General features: G+C 37.5%; 1 protein-coding gene across 2 annotated transcripts; it reads left to right on the forward strand.

The window, feature by feature from the left end:
• The first annotated feature begins 9056 nt into the window (after positions 1 to 9056).
• LOC145054707 (uncharacterized) lies at positions 9057 to 15865 on the forward strand. 2 transcript variants are annotated; one of them, XM_079002964.1, is made up of 22 exons: positions 9057 to 10154; positions 10256 to 10371; positions 10457 to 10665; positions 10786 to 10905; positions 11019 to 11153; positions 11241 to 11366; positions 11449 to 11504; positions 11573 to 11663; positions 11823 to 11940; positions 12028 to 12240; positions 12358 to 12670; positions 12780 to 12873; positions 12970 to 13078; positions 13158 to 13429; positions 13570 to 13697; positions 13851 to 14085; positions 14186 to 14374; positions 14460 to 14752; positions 14840 to 15026; positions 15105 to 15347; positions 15445 to 15536; positions 15609 to 15865. In XM_079002964.1, the coding sequence occupies exons 1-22, from the start codon at positions 9337 to 9339 to the stop codon at positions 15754 to 15756; spliced, it is 4305 nt and encodes a 1434-aa protein (XP_078859090.1). In that variant the 5' UTR covers positions 9057 to 9336; the 3' UTR covers positions 15757 to 15865. The 2 variants fall into 2 exon arrangements, with proteins under 2 accessions (XP_078859090.1, XP_078859091.1); XM_079002965.1 differs by having other exon boundaries at positions 10021 to 10160; positions 10251 to 10371.
• The last annotated feature ends 105 nt before the right edge of the window (positions 15866 to 15970 follow it).

Genomic DNA, 15970 nt, shown 5'->3' on the forward strand with positions numbered 1-15970 from the left:
TCATCATAGGGTTAATGTCCTTGGTAATGAAGGGGAGGATGGTGAATTCCCTAAGATTACTGACTATTGTTTTTCTGTGGATGTTTCAGGTCTAATCTGTGTTATACATGACCTTGGCGAGAAAACAAGATGACCAAGGAAAGGTGAAAAATCAAGTGGCTGGATAGATAAATCTAAATGGTGCACATACTATGAAGATTTCGGTCACGTCACTGAGGACTGTATAGCTCTCATGAAGGAGAAAAACTTCAAATATGTAGGGTATTCAAAGATGTCACCAGAATTTGGTTCCATCTTGTCCCATGTGATGGTTAGCCCATAAAGTCTATAGTTGTTTTTTAATGCTTATTCTTCATTCATCACTCTACCGATCAATATAATGGTTCACTTGTGCTCTGATTTCATCAACCATACTAAAATTTTGTAGGTTTTCATCACTTAATAGAACATTTAGGAAGATATCCTTACATTTATCAAGTGTGGTTACAAATTCTTCCTTTGGTTCGTGGTCCATATAAATGTCATGGAGCTCAAAATCCATTTCAATCAAGCCAAAAAATGGTTCACGTATGCCAACAAATGGGTCATCGTACCCTTCATCAAATGAAACCATTACACCATCCTGCATACACACAACCACTTTTAGAACCCATTGCAAAAAATGTTGAGTGTAAAATAAAAGGATTATGGACTGTAAATGTTGGATTAGTGTCTAAGCCCGTAACTATATTTGGTATGTGCTTGACCCGGTTATGCATGATCCTTTTGGGTTGCCTTCACCAAAACAACTTGACAAGGTAATTTAGGAGAGAGATAAGATATTATGATTTATCAATATATTATAAGAATGATATATTAAAGGAGAAATCATATTATTTAATTAACATTAGTCATAAATTAATTAGGAATTAATTTGGTGACTAAAAGAGATTAATTGAATAAAGGGGGTTAAAGTGTCAAATGTATGATAGTTGAATTTTTGGGCTTGGAAACCTAATGGATAATAGGGTGAACGAAATTATGATGGGGGTCCATCATATTTTCGTCCATAGGCCCTATTCCAGAAGGTTCCATGGGCCGCTTGGTGATTAAGTTGTCCATTAGGGTTTTACCTGAAACCCTAGTAACCTACAATATAAATAGAGACACTTGCTTTCAATTTTCGGCCACTTGATTCCAAGAGAAACCCAAGGGTCAATTTTAGCATCCTTCCTCCTCTCTCATAATTGCCTTCTTGCTTGTGTGGTGTTTGTAAGCCATTAGAGGAGTTGTACTTGTGACTCTAAGCTCAAGAACAAGAAGATTCAAAGGATTTCAAGCCAATTGAAAGAGGTAATCACTTAGATCTGTTCTTATAGTGTTAATTTCGAATTATGCATGCTAGATCTAGGGTTGCAAGTCTTAGATTAATTGCATGTTCAATCGAGAAGCCTAGATCCAAGCTTTAGGGTTTTACATGAGCACATAGGATGTTCTTTTGATTAAAACTCATCAGTGGTATCAGAGCCATGATTGGTTTCTGTAGTATGTGATGTAGTTGTCGAGGTTTTGCTGAAAATCGTTTTTCTGGCCTCTGCCCGACTCAACTCGGCGAGTCAGTATCTAGACTCGGCGAGTCCAGGTAGTGACTCGGCGAGTCTGGGAGTCAGATAGAGGTTATCTCGGGATTTTCTTGTTGTTTTGCTATAGGGTAAATGCCAAAATCATTTTTTTAATAATAAGATCCGAATTTTATTGTATTTTGGTGATTATCCTTACCAAAACAGAAGATTTTTTCAAATCATTTGAATAATAGTTTATTTATATGATAAATATTGATTGTTTAAATTATTTGGTAATTATCTCGTGAATAAAATTGGATTAGGTCAAATATAGATAATCACAAAATTAATTGTTTAATTTTTATTATTTGTTATTTGATCCTTTGTGTTTTGAAAAGTTCAAAACTTGCCCTCAAATTTTGAGATTAAAATTTTTTGATTAAAAGTTTAATTATGAATGATTTAAATTTCAAACCCTTAGAATTTTACAAGTTTAAAATTCAACCCTATACTATTATATTATTACAAGATTAATTAATATATATGTATAACTTAAAGTGCTAGTCTTACTGTTAGTAGGGCTCATTCACGAAGCCAATCTATAAGGGTGTTATAAGGTTCTGGCCTATAAAATGGCCGTTTAATGGGTATCCACTCTTACCCACCGCTTCCTTGATTGGTGGAGGGTCGTTAGCCGAATGGGTAGGATAGGGCAATCCTCTCCTTGTTAAAAGTATAATGAATGATACGAAGTAACTACAATGTTTTTACAAATTCCCAATCCTAGTTACTTTAGGGTAAAATGTGAAAAATGATGCTACTCCATGGAATTACACTTTGTACCCTTGTCAAACGTTAGTGGAGCGTGTGTGGTTAACTGACACACTAATTTGGGATTGACATTGGTAGCGAAGGGTGGCTTGATGTTTGTCATAGATCAATGAAGCGTGTGTGGTTTACCGGCACATTGATTAGGCGATAGAGACATTGAGTGCACCATGTTGATTCACATGGTTATTCACACCTTGTTTGTGATCCTCGGTATCCTAGTCACAAACTTGAAGGGCATATCGAGATTTAAACATGCTATTGAAAATTTCAATGAATCTTAAAAGAATCTAGGAGTTTTCAAATACATTTAAAACCTAATTTCTTTCGTTTTTTCATGGTGGAAAGTAGTGAATCGTCATTCACTTACCTTCAAATTATTTACATTTAGATCACGACATCCTTTTTCTAAGTTGTGAATAATGTTGTTGGATCCTAGCCCTAATTTTTCATTTGGGTGGTTAATTGGGGATTCTTTCTAATCAAACTTGTCCTTTTCTATTTTCAGATATCGAACGCAAACAACAACGCTCCTGCAGCTACTGGTGGATTCTCACTCATGAATTTGTGTGGGAAAGTGATCTTTAATGGCAACAACTTCAATGAGTGGATCCAAAACATTCGAATGATCACTCGATACGGGACAAAGAGTATGTCTTCGACAAGAAGCTTGAAAAGATCAATCCAGAAACTGCCACTGCTGAAGAAATCGCTGTCTTTGAGGATCATGAACGTGATGCTACGAAGGTTCATTGCATCATGCTCGCAACTATTAACGCATAACTCCAGAAGTCCTATGAGGACATGTATCCATTCGATATGCATCAAGATTTAATAGATAGGTACCATCAAAGCACGAGGCAATAGCGCTATGAGATCATCACTAACATGATCACCGCTAAGATGCGGAGCAGAGAATCCTTAATCTCGCATATGTAGAAGATACAGAGGTATGTTAATCGTCTTCTAAAGTTGAATGTTAACTTTGATGAGGATTTGGCTATCGACATAATTCTCCACTCCTTGCCTCCATGCTACAACCAGTTCAGAACGACCTACCACATGAACAAAGAGGAGGTCACCTTAAGCAAGCTTCAAGAGTTGTTGAGAACTGCTTAGTGCAACCTAAAGGATAAATCTATTGCATCAACTCCTACTGATTTGGCCCCTGTGTTGGCAATTAGGCAAGGAAGGGGTAAGAAGAGGAAGGCTCCTTCTAAGAACCACCAAAAGGGAAAGTCCCAAGATGGTTCCTCTTCTAGTGGATCAAAGCAGGTCCTGTTAAACCCTCCTTTGACCCTAAGCAAGCAGAGTGTTTTTATTGCCATGAGAAGGGCCACTGGAAACGAAGCTGCCCCAAATATCTGCAGGACATTAGAGATGGGAAGATAAATCCCACCTATGCGGGTATGTATTCTATTAAATCTAATAACTCATCACTTGCTACTTCATAGGTTCTTGATACATGATGTGGTTTCCACATTTGTTTTGATTTGCAGGGCCTAAGAAGAAATAGGGAGGTGGAACATGGGAAGATAAACTTGATTATGGGAAGCAGAAGATCGTCACTTGTGACCAGAGATGGAGTTTATTCTTTAGTGTTGAGTAATGGGTTAGGATTAGATTTAAATAATTATTGCTATTCGCCAGATATGGCAAGGAACATCATTTCTTTTCATGGATTATATAGACAAGGTTTCAAATATTCATTTGATGATAGTAATGGTTCTATTAATGTTTATTTGAATGGTGTTTTTTTTTATTTCAACCATTTGCTTGTAATGGAATATATGAATATGTGTTGGTTGTATACAATTTAGGAAATGATGTGTTGAATGTTGATTTGTCTAATAGTTTAGACAAAGCATGCTCGTGGCATTGTCGCCTTGGCCATGTTAACAAGAAACGCATAGCCCAACTCCAAAAGGATGGAGTGTTGGAGTCATTCGAACTTAGGGACGATGACGTGTGTGAGTCTTGTTTGCTTGGGAAGATGACCAAGTCACCCTTTACTGGCACTTGTGATAGGGGTGAGGGTCTATTGGATCTAACACACACCGATGTGTGTGGGTCCTTTAGATCCACCACAAGGGATGCTTGCCGCTTCTACGTGACTTTTACGGATGATTATAGTAGATATGGATATATCTACTTAATCAAGCATAAGTCAGAAACCTTTGAAAAATTCAAAGAGTGTAAGAATGAAGTGGAAAATCAGGCGGGCAGGAAAATCAAGATGTTTCGGTCAGGCCGAGGAGGAGAGTACCTAAGTCTTGAGTTTCACGAATATCTTAAGGAATGCGAAATTGTTTCGCAATTGACACCTCCAAGAACGCCACAATTGAATGGTGTGGCTGAGAGACGTAATCGTACCTTGTTGGACATGGTTCGTTCCATGATAAGTCGGGCTTCGTTACCAATAGCTTTCTGGGGGTATGCCTTAGAGACTGCCATCCATATCCTTAATCTAGTTCCCACCAAGAAGGTTGCCAAAACACCCCACAAGATGTGGACATAGAAAGCTCCCTCGTTGGCACACATCAAGGTTTGTGGTTGCGAGGATTTCGTAAGACGAGAGACTCATGACAAGCTCGAACCTCGTAGTGAGAAGTGTTATTTCATCGGCTATCCACAAAAGTCTTTTGGCTATCTCTTCTACAGACCGAGTGACAATGTTGTATTCGTTGCGAAAAAAGGGGTTTTCCGAGAAAGAGAAATCATAAGTCAAGGAGACCGTGGGAGGCAAATCGATCTTGAAGAGCTTTAAGAGTCGAGCGATGAAGGAACCTCTGACACTATAAATCAACTTGAGGAGGAAACTCCTGTTGAACCTGTTGACGAGTCCTTACCTCTTAGACGTTCTAGTAGAGCTAGTGTTCCACCCCAGTTGTATGGATTCCATATTACTACTGAAGGGGAAATGTTTATTAGTGATAGCACACTGGTAAATTTGGACGAACCTAGTAGCTACAAGGAAGCCATGGCATGCCCGGGGTATGCTAAATGGAAAGAGGCAATGGACAGCGAGATTCAGTCCATGTACGACAACCAAGTTTGGAATTTGGTTGACAATGTACCGGGTCGTAAGATAGTCGGGTGCAAGTGGATCTTCAAGAAGAAGACAAACATGGATGAAAATGTACACACTTATAAAGCACGATTGGTTGCGAAGGGCTTTACTCAAACTCTTGGAGTTAACTATGATGAGACCTTCTCGCCAGTTGCGAAGATAAAGTCTATTAGGGTGATGCTTGCAATAGCTGCGTTTCATAACTATGAAATATGGCATATAGACGTTAAAACTGCTTTCCTTAATGGGAAGTTGGCTGAGGATGTTTACATGAATCAGCCAGAGGTTTTTATCGATGCGAAGCACCCCAATAGAGTGTGCAAGCTTGAGAAATCCATTTATGGATTGAAGCAAGTGTCTCGCAGATGAAATCTTTGTTTCGACGAGAAGGTCAAAGAGTTTGGTTTTCTACGAAGCGAAGATGAGTCATGTGTATATGTCAAAGCCAGTGGGAGTATAGTGAGCTTCCTCGTATTGTGTGTCGATGACATACTACTCATAGGGAACGACATCTCGACACTACAGGAAGTTAAATCCTGGCTTGGGAAGTGTTTAACTACGAAGGATCTCAGAGAGGTTGCCTATATTTTGGGAATAAGGATAGTGAGAAACAGAAGTAAGAGACTGATAGGACTCAGTCAGGATACATACTTGAATAAAGTACTAAAGCGTTTTAGTATGGAAAATTCCAAGAAAGGGGAGTTACCAATCCAAAGCAATACCAAGTTGAGTAAGACTCAAAGCCCTGAGTACAGAGGCAATGATAGCTGATATGAGCCGAGTACCTTACGCTTCCGCAGTTGGCTCGATCATGTACGTTATGACTTGTACTCGCCCTGATGTGGCCTTCGCTTTGAGCATGGTCAGCAGATATCAGGGAAACCCTGGTCGAGCCCATTGGACTATAGTTAAGAATATTCTTAAGTACCTTCGGAGGACCAAGGAATGGCTTCTAGTCCTCGGTGGGAGTGATGACTTGAGGGTACGAGGGTACAGTGATGCTAGCTTCCAGACGGATCAGGATAATTACCGTTCATAGTCAGGCTGGGTCTTTACCCTTAATGGAGGAGCAGTGACTTGGAAAAGTTCCAAGCAGGAGACTGTGGCTGATTCAACGTGTGAATCAGAGTACATTGCAGCAAGTGAAGCGTCGAAAGAGGCAATATGGTTGAAGAACTTCATTGGAGACCTTGGAGTTGTGTCATCCATAAAGGAGCCCATGGAGATTTTTTGTGTTAATGAAGGAACAATTGCCTTAACCAAGGAACCAAGGGATCACGACAAATCCAGACATATCGACATAAAATACCATTTCATTAGACATCGGGTAGAAGAGGGACTCCTCATAGTGAAAAGGGTATCAACAGAAGATAATCCAACAGATCCTTTACGAAGGGACTAAGCAGGGTTAAGCACTTGCAGTACGCTATGAGCATTGGCTGAAGGACGATTTACGTTTAGATTAGATAGGAAACGTGTAATGGATAAATTTGTACTTGACATTTAATGAATGAATAAAGACATGTTATTTATAAGTAAAGATACTATCTTGTGTTGATTATTTATCTATTGTTTTATTTTTTGCATGTTTTGACTTCCTGAATAATAAGATTATTCAAACAGTCCACTGTCACTCATATGTTAGAAGTAGATATGAAAGAAGACTAACATGAATTTGTTTGTAGATTGTCTTAAAGGTTTTAGGCATGGCAAAGGTTTGTTGCGAAGTTCATGAGTGCTTATGAATTATGATTTGAACATTGGAATAAACCCGCACTTGCTTGTATCACTTCATGAAATTTATCACGAGTGGTCGTAAAACGATAATATCATATAATCTTTAAACCTAGAGATATGGTTGTTGTTTATTGGTTAGTTGTGCATTGATAATGCGTAAACGCATCAGTAACTTGATGTTATAAAACACATTGTTGTGTATGATTTAGCCAATAAATAATAAAAGCATATAAGTCGAAGTTTATCTGTTCCTTTTATTATAAGAGGATAAAAGCGATGTCTGGCCACTTGATGATTTGGTTTGACTTATGTGCCGGGCCCAATCAGGAGGAAGTTGATGTGTTCAACTAAGTTCTATGTCAAACAAATCAGAGATCGAGGAACAATATGTTGAACAATAAGTATGACTATGTTCCACGTGTTTGTCAACATGATATCTAGAACAGAGGATTAAATGATCCTTTATCTAAATGACAAGATTTTGATCAGAGTTGACAGCAACGTATAAGAGCTACGATTGCTAAACCGGATTCTGAAGTCATATGTGAGATATAGTTACTAGACTTGTCCAAGTGGGAGACTGTTGGATTAGTGTCTAAGCCCGTAACTATATTTGTTATGTGCTTGACCCGATTATGCATGATCCTTTTGGGTTGCCTTCACCAAAACAACTTGACAAGGTAATTTAGGAGAGAGAGAATATATTATGATTTATTAATATATTATAAGAATGATATATTAAATGAGAAATCATATTATTTAATTAACATTAGTCATAAATTAATTATGAATAAATTTGGTGACTAAAAGAGATTAATTGAATAAAGGGGGTTAAACTGTCAAATGCATGATAGTTGAATTTTTGGGCTTGGAAACCTAATGGATAATAGGGTGAACGAAATTATGATGGGGATCCATCATATTTTCGTCCATAGGCCCTATTCCATAAGGTTCCATAGGTTGCTTGGTGATTAAGTTGTCCATTAGGGTTTTACCTGAAACCCTAGCAGCCTACAATATAAATAGAGACCCTTGCTTGCAATTTTCATCCACTTGATTCCAAGAGAAACCCTAGGGCTGATTTTAGCATCCTTCCTCCTCTCTCATAATTGCCTTCTTGCTTGTGTGGTGTTTGTAAGCCATTAGAGGAGTTACACTTGTGACTCTAAGCTCAAGAACAAGAAGATTCAAAGGATTTCAAGCCAATTGAAAGAGGTAATCACTTAGATCTGTTCTTATAGTGTTAATTTCGAATTATGCATGCTAGATCTAGGGTTGCAAGTCTTGGATTAATTGCATGTTCAATAGAGAAGCCTAGATCCAAGCTTTAGGGTTTTGCATGAGCACATAAGATGTTCTTTTGATTAAAACCCATCAATAAAAACCTCACCTTTCGAAGAACACAACATCAACTTTGCCTTAATCTCCTCCAAGAAAACCCTTTTTTATGAAGCTTTTCTTTTGTGTACACAAAGAATTTCAATCGATGGTACTTGTGTGCAAACAGGTGATACGATATAAATGGAGGTTGTAACCTTTGACATCTATAACATAATTGGGGGTTTCTTCCGAATGAAGTTAATGAACCACATATCTTTTAGTTAAGCATTGATAACCAACTATTTCAAGGGAAACCGGTGAAAATATATAAAGAAACAAATTAAAACAAATTTGAGACATTAATGAATTTAAAATCCAGCTTTAAACTAAATCGACAATAACTTAAACTTTTGAGCTTTTATGACATTTATCTATTAAAATATATTATCTCTAACTAAAAACTGAGATGACCATACGATTGGTTTGAGATGTTAATGCAACGATAAAAAAACATTTAATTTACCTTTGTCTGGAAGTATATGATGAATAAGACAAGTTGACCAAATGTTCAAAGAGAACACCATTACACGAATCTCATTTTGTTTTCAGTTCAAGTCGACAATGATGCACCAAATCATCTGTGATTCATCCTTTCCCGATTAAGATTGGATATCAATCTCGTCTGCCCGGTGGCTCCCACCGTTTGCCGGCGTTCTCCGCCGCTGTCACAACCCTTCTTTCTCTCACTCTTGCTGTTCGATCAATCTAACCCGACAACAACAGACAAACCAATTAACTAAGCCAGGATCAATCAGCATATGATTCAATCGCACTCGTTCCATGGCTACACGTATCTTCTATTTACTGATTGTTTTTACTATCTACGGCTTCAGTTCTATCTCATCTAACCCTAATTTTGGTGTTTCTTCAACGATCGATGAATCTACAATTCTTGATTTCCATGGAGATTATTCGCCGCCGTCGCCTCCACCGCCATCTCCACCACCACACCCTCCGGCTCTATCGTGCGAAGAAGATTTACGAGGAATCGGGAGTTTAGACACTACGTGTGAACTAAATATTAGTACGATTTTCGTTGCTGATGTGTATATAGAAGGAAAAGGGAACTTTCACATACTCCCTGGTGTTAAATTTAAATGTCTTACTTCTGGATGTTCGATAATTATCAATATTAGTTCTGAGTTTAGATTAGGGTTGAATTCAGAGATAGTAGCAGGGACGCTTCATGTGACGGCAGGGAATGCGACATTTGAAGAGGGTTCAATCGTTAATGTTACTGCTATGGGTGGTGATCCACCGGAGCATACAAGTGGCTCGCCTAAAGGGGTGTTTGGTGGTGGTGGAGGGCATGGTGGGAGAGGTGCTTGTTGTGTTGTGGACAATACAAAGCTCCCAGAGGATGTATGGGGTGGTGATGCTTATGGGTGGTCGGATTTACCTGAACCCTATAATTATGGAAGCAAAGGTGGGGCGACTAATAAAGATGATGATTATGGAGGGAATGGTGGCGGCAGGGTTTGGGTTGAGGTGGTGGATGCTGTGGAAGTCAGTGGAAGAATTTTTGCAGATGGTGGTGATGGTGGTGTCAAAGGTGGAGGAGGCTCTGGTGGCAGCATTTTCGTGAAGTCCCGGAAAATGTAATGGTCTCTTTCTTTATCTTTTTTGCCTTTCTTTTGCTGTTATTGTTTGTTGGACCTAATTATGCAACAATCATCTCTGTTCGTTCTATGAAGAACAGGACAGGTAGTGGCATCTTAAGTGCATCTGGAGGTAATGGGTTTGGTGGAGGTGCTGGTGGAAGAATATCTGTGAATGTATTCAGCAGACATGATGATCAAACATTCTTTGCTCATGGTATATTCATATCAGATATCACTCATGCTTTCAATGATCTTTATTCACACTTCTTGAAATAATTGATGCAATCATATTCACACAGGGGGACAAAGTTATGGTTGTCCTGCAAACTCTGGTGCTGCAGGGACTTTCTATGATGCTGTTCCTAGAAGACTCAGAGTCAACAACCACAACATGTCAACAGATACAGATACACCTTTTTTTGCATTCCCAAATCAGCCTCGTTGGACAAGTGTTGATATTCAAGAATATGCTAGAGCTGCTGTTCCCCTACGTTGGAGTCGCGTGCAGGTTGCTAAAATACTCACTTGACACACAATTCTTAATATGTTGTCAAATATTGTCACAACAATTGACTGTTTTTCTGTGATATATATATATATATATATATATATATATATATATATATAGGTTCAAGGACAACTTAGTTTATCAGCTGGAGCAGTTTTAAGCTTTGGTTTACCTCATGATGCTGTGTCAGAGTTTGAATTAATGGCAGAGGAACTTTTAATGAGTGATTCAGTAATCAAGGTAAGTGAGAGCCGAAAGGCATTATATACGTTTTCTTATAGTAGTAATATAAAAAGTCCAGTGGTATTCTACATCTCTACTATTCTTATTGCTTTCTTAATATGTTGTTTTAGATATATGGGGCTTTGCGAATGTCTGTTAAATTGCACTTGATGTTGAATTCCAAAATGCTTATAGATGGTGATGGTGAGGGTGATCCAATTATCGCCACTTCATTGCTTGAGGCTAGCAATTTACTTGTCCTCAAGGTAATTAGTTTTTCCTTCTCTTTGCTAAAGTCAAAGGTGTACTTTAAAAGTCAACCAATGTAGCTTTTAAGTATTCTTGTATGTCAGGGAGGATCTGTAATCCAGTCAAATGCAAATCTTGGTGTTCATGGTCAAGGTTCTTTGAATTTGACTGGGGAAGGCAATGTTATAGAAGCTCAACATCTGGTTTTATCAATATTTTGCTGTATCAATGTAAGGGTAATTGTATTATACTATTATTTACTTAGTATTACTGATTTCTTTCATAAAATGATATATTTTGCCACTTATGTAGGTTGAACCTGGGTCGATGCTAAGAGGTCCATTAGAGAACACAACTATTGATCACTCGTAAGTATCTTTAGTGGTAGTCAATGATTTGGTTGACTTCAGTTTGATGATATGTTGATATATGATAGGGCACATTGTGAACTGGAGGTTTGCCCAATGGAATTAATTCATCCACCTGAAGATTGCAATGTGAATTCTTCATTGTCCTTCACTCTTCAGGTAACAAATTGTTAGTTTAAGGGAAAATTGCATGAGATATGCTCAAATAGCAACATATGTTACTCTTTTTACCAGTATAGTACATTTTACAATTAGTAGCTATATATTTAGTCTCTTATCTTATTAGGCCTTTTCTGATTAGTCATTATGTATATGTAGATATGTAGAGTTGAAGAGATAGTTGTTGAAGGTTCCATTGAAGGATCCGTTGTTCATTTTCAATGGGTAAGAAGTGTATTAATCAAACCATCTGGATCAATAAGTGCTTCTGGATTAGGTAAAGACTTTATTACTTTCTTTCATCAGACATCAATATAAATAACTTTTTCTTTTTATAAACATTTGAGATTTGGAATTTATGTAGGCTGCATTGGTGGAGCTGGGCAAGGAAAAATCTTGAATGATGGTACTAGTGGTGGTGGGGGACATGGCGGCAGGGGTGGTGATGGATACTATAACAACAGTATTGTTGTTGAAGGTGGTGTTCCTTATGGTGATGCTGATTTTCCTTGTGAGTTTGGTAGTGGCAGTGGAGATGATAATTTAGGTGGTGCAACTGCTGGTGGTGGTATCATAGGTATGTAAGCTTCTGAATCTTTAAGGTTGAAAGTAAAATACTGTTATGGGTAAAATAGTAATTTGTAACAGCTTACTTTTTTTTTTTTTTTTTTTTTTAATTTGGAATTTGAAATAGTGATGGGGTCATTGGAGCACTCTTTGTCGAGTTTGTCAATCTATGGGTCACTGACAGCTGATGGAGAAAGTTTTGGAGAAAATATAAGAAAACAAGATGTGAAGCATGCTGGTGGAGGATCTGGTGGAAGTGTTCTTCTTTTTGTTGATAGATTGACACTTGGCGATTCATCTGTAATCTCAACTGCTGGAGGGTATGGTAGTCAGAATGCTGGTGGTGGGGGTGGTGGTAGGATTCATTTTCATTGGTCAGATATTACAGTTGGAGATGAATATCAACCTGTCGCTAGTGTTAATGGAACCATTAATATTGGGTTTGATTCTTCACAAATTAAATTACTACATTTTTTTTTTCATCTTATATATTTACCTTCTCTATTTATTCCTTATATTATATAATTGATTTTTTTTTAAATATGAAAGAGGAGGAATTGGTAAAGGTCTTGGGCAACCAGGGAATAATGGGACTATCACTGGAATAGTTTGTCCACAAGGGCTGTATGGTATTTTTTGTGAGGTACATTTGTTACTCTTTTTATTCATAGCTTTAATCACATAAATGAGCTGAAATATCAAATATCCCTCTCTAATATGTTTCCCTTCACAATCTTAGGAATGCCCACTTGGCACTTACAAGAATGTGAGTGGGTCAGAAAGAGATCTTTGCTATGATTGCCCAGCTCTAGAGTTTCCACATCGTGCCATTTTTACCCCTGTTCGAGGTATTTCTTTTATTTATTCCAAAACAAGTCGATTTTCTTTTTCCCTTTTAACAAAGCATCTAATATTATTACATTACAGGTGGTGTTTCTGATGTTCCTTGTCCTTACAAGTGTGTGTCTGAGAGATACCACATGCCTCACTGCTATACAACATTTGAGGAGTTAATTTATACGTTTGGTGGGCCATGGCTATTTGGTTGTATGCTTCTAGGTTTGCTCCTCCTTTTTGCCCTTGTACTTAGTGTTGCTCGTGTGAAATTTATTGGTGGGGATGAATTGCCTGGATTAGTTCCCACTCGACGTGGCTTGCAGTTGGATCGATCTGTTCCTTTCTTGGAATCATTGAATGAGGTCCATTTTTTAACTTCCATTCTTACTTATTAAAGCGTGTGTTTGGTTTGTAGATTCAAATGGAATTTGAATTTGAGATTCCATTCCATGGTGTGTTTGAAACGGAATTTGATTTTTTTTTTTTTTTTTTTTTTTTTCAGGTTCTTGAAACAAATAGACATGAGGAATCCCAGAATCATGTCCACAGAATGTACTTCATGGGATCCAATAGTTTCAGTGAACCTTGGCATCTCCCTCATTCCCCTTCAGAACAAGTAGCTGAAATTGTGTATGCGTTTTACAAAATTTCCCTCGTCTAGTTTTTCCAAGTTTGACAGTGATTTTCTATAAATAAAAACATCAAGGAAACGTGATCTAAGCCTTGGTAATAGCTTAAAGAATTGAAATGATTTGATGATTATGAATTTTGGGTGTGTGGCAGATATGAAGATGCATTCAATAGGTTTGCAGAGGAGATAAATTGTTTAGCAGCTTTTCAATGGTGGGAAGGATCATTTTACAGCATCCTTTCTGTGATTGCATATCCATTTTCCTGGACATGGCTGCAATGGTGTCGCAAAAAAAAGATACAAAGATTACGTGAATTTGTTAGATCAGAATATGATCACGCGTGCTTGCGTTCATGTCGTTCCCGTGCTCTCTATGAGGGGCTTAAGGTGTTCCCTTTTATCCTTCTATATCCAACAAATAAAAATCTACTTTCAATCATTTGTTTCTTATAATTTCATTTCTCTTTATATTATTTGTTAAATGCAGGTTTCTGCAACTTCTGATATGATGCTTGCATATGTGGATTTTTTCCTTGGTGGAGATGAGAAGAGAGACGACCTTCCTCCTTCACTCCATCAAAGATTTCCACTCTCTTTAGTTTTTGGAGGAGATGGAAGTTACATGGCTCCTTTCGTTCTTCATAGTGACAATATTCTAACAAGCCTCATGAGTCAGGTTTTGATTCATTCAATTCCTTAAATCTTCAATAAGAAAAAAAGTTAAAAGTGCAATGTTCTAACAAAAATATTTTTTTTTTCAGGCTGTGACATCGACAATTTGGTACCGATTAGTTGCTGGTCTAAATGCACAGCTACGGCTTGTTAGACGCGATCAGTTAAAGTCAACTTTCCGACCAATCATAAGCTGGCTTGACACGTATGCAAATCCAACTTTAAGTGTGCACAGAATACGCGTTGATTTAGCTTGCTTTCAGCCAACTGCATTGGGTTATTATCAATTCGGATTGGTAGTTTCTGCAGTTGAGTATCAGCGGGCTCCACGACCTTCAATTAGCAGTCCACATGGTCTACCCGATCCCGAGGTGCAGTCAAGGTAATTCAGGACTTTAGATACTTGAAAAATCTACCTAATTTAACTTACATACATTGATTTTGAATTTGATACTTACATGATGTGCAGCTATTTCGTGAATCATCGTGGTAAAGTTGAAGAACGTGTCCATTTCCAAGAGTCTGAACCCTTAATGACACATAGAAGAGCATCTGGATGGATTCTAGATGATATTAGCTTAAGAACACTTAGAGAAAACATGATGTGGTATCCTCTATCTTTTATCATATGCAACACCAAACCAGTTGGTCATCAGGTAATAATTATTCAATTCCTTCAGACTCAACCAAATAGATTTTTGTAATATTATTATAATTATTTAATGGTTTTGCAGGATCTTGTTGGCTTGGTGATATCTATTCTTCTTTTAGGAGATTTTATACTTGTGTTACTGATGTTGCTTCAGCTTTACTCAAATTCCATGGTGGATTTATTTTTGGTGTTATCTCTTCCCCCTCTTGGTATTCTCCTCCCATTTCCAGCTGGAATCAGCGCTTTATTTAGTCATACTCCTAAGCGTTCATCAGGGCTTGCACGTTTTTATGCACTCTGGAACATCACTTCCTTGGTCAATGTTGTAAGCATAAGTCATTCCCTTCAACACTTCAAAAAAAAAAAAATTATGATATTATATGTTAACTACAAATAATATTTACATGTTTCTGAAAAAACAGGTTGTGGCCTTCATATGTGGATATTTTCATTACAAGAATCAACTCCCCCCAAACGACAATCATTTAAATTCTTTGTCCTGGAGCTTAAGCTTGTAAGCTGCTGCTATTTTACTCTTATCTTACAATTTTCCATTTTATTTAACCTTAAAAACCTAAATGTGCAGGGATGATGGTGGATGGTGGATGCTTCCATCTGGATTGATGGTGTGTAAAGTTATACAGGCACAACTAATTGATTATCATGTGGCTGATCAAGAAATTCAAGATCGAACATTATACTGTAATGATCCCACTGTTTTTTGGCAGTCGTGAAACAAAACATATATCCACATTCCTTTTTTTTATTTTTTTATTTTTTTTATTTGTGTGTGTGTAGTTTATAAGAAAAAAAAGTACAAAAAAAATATAAATTTTTAAAACATCAGAGAGACTCAAAATCATGAATACACGTATATGCAACGGATGTAGGTTTAGAGTATGGGGTCGGATGACGGGTTTTGAATGCTGTTTTTTTTTTTTGGGGGGG

Source organism: Lactuca serriola, chromosome 5 (genome assembly GCF_051521515.1).
Source record: "Lactuca serriola cultivar US96UC23 chromosome 5, Lser_US96UC23_V15, whole genome shotgun sequence".
Taxonomy (NCBI): Eukaryota; Viridiplantae; Streptophyta; class Magnoliopsida; order Asterales; family Asteraceae; genus Lactuca; species Lactuca serriola.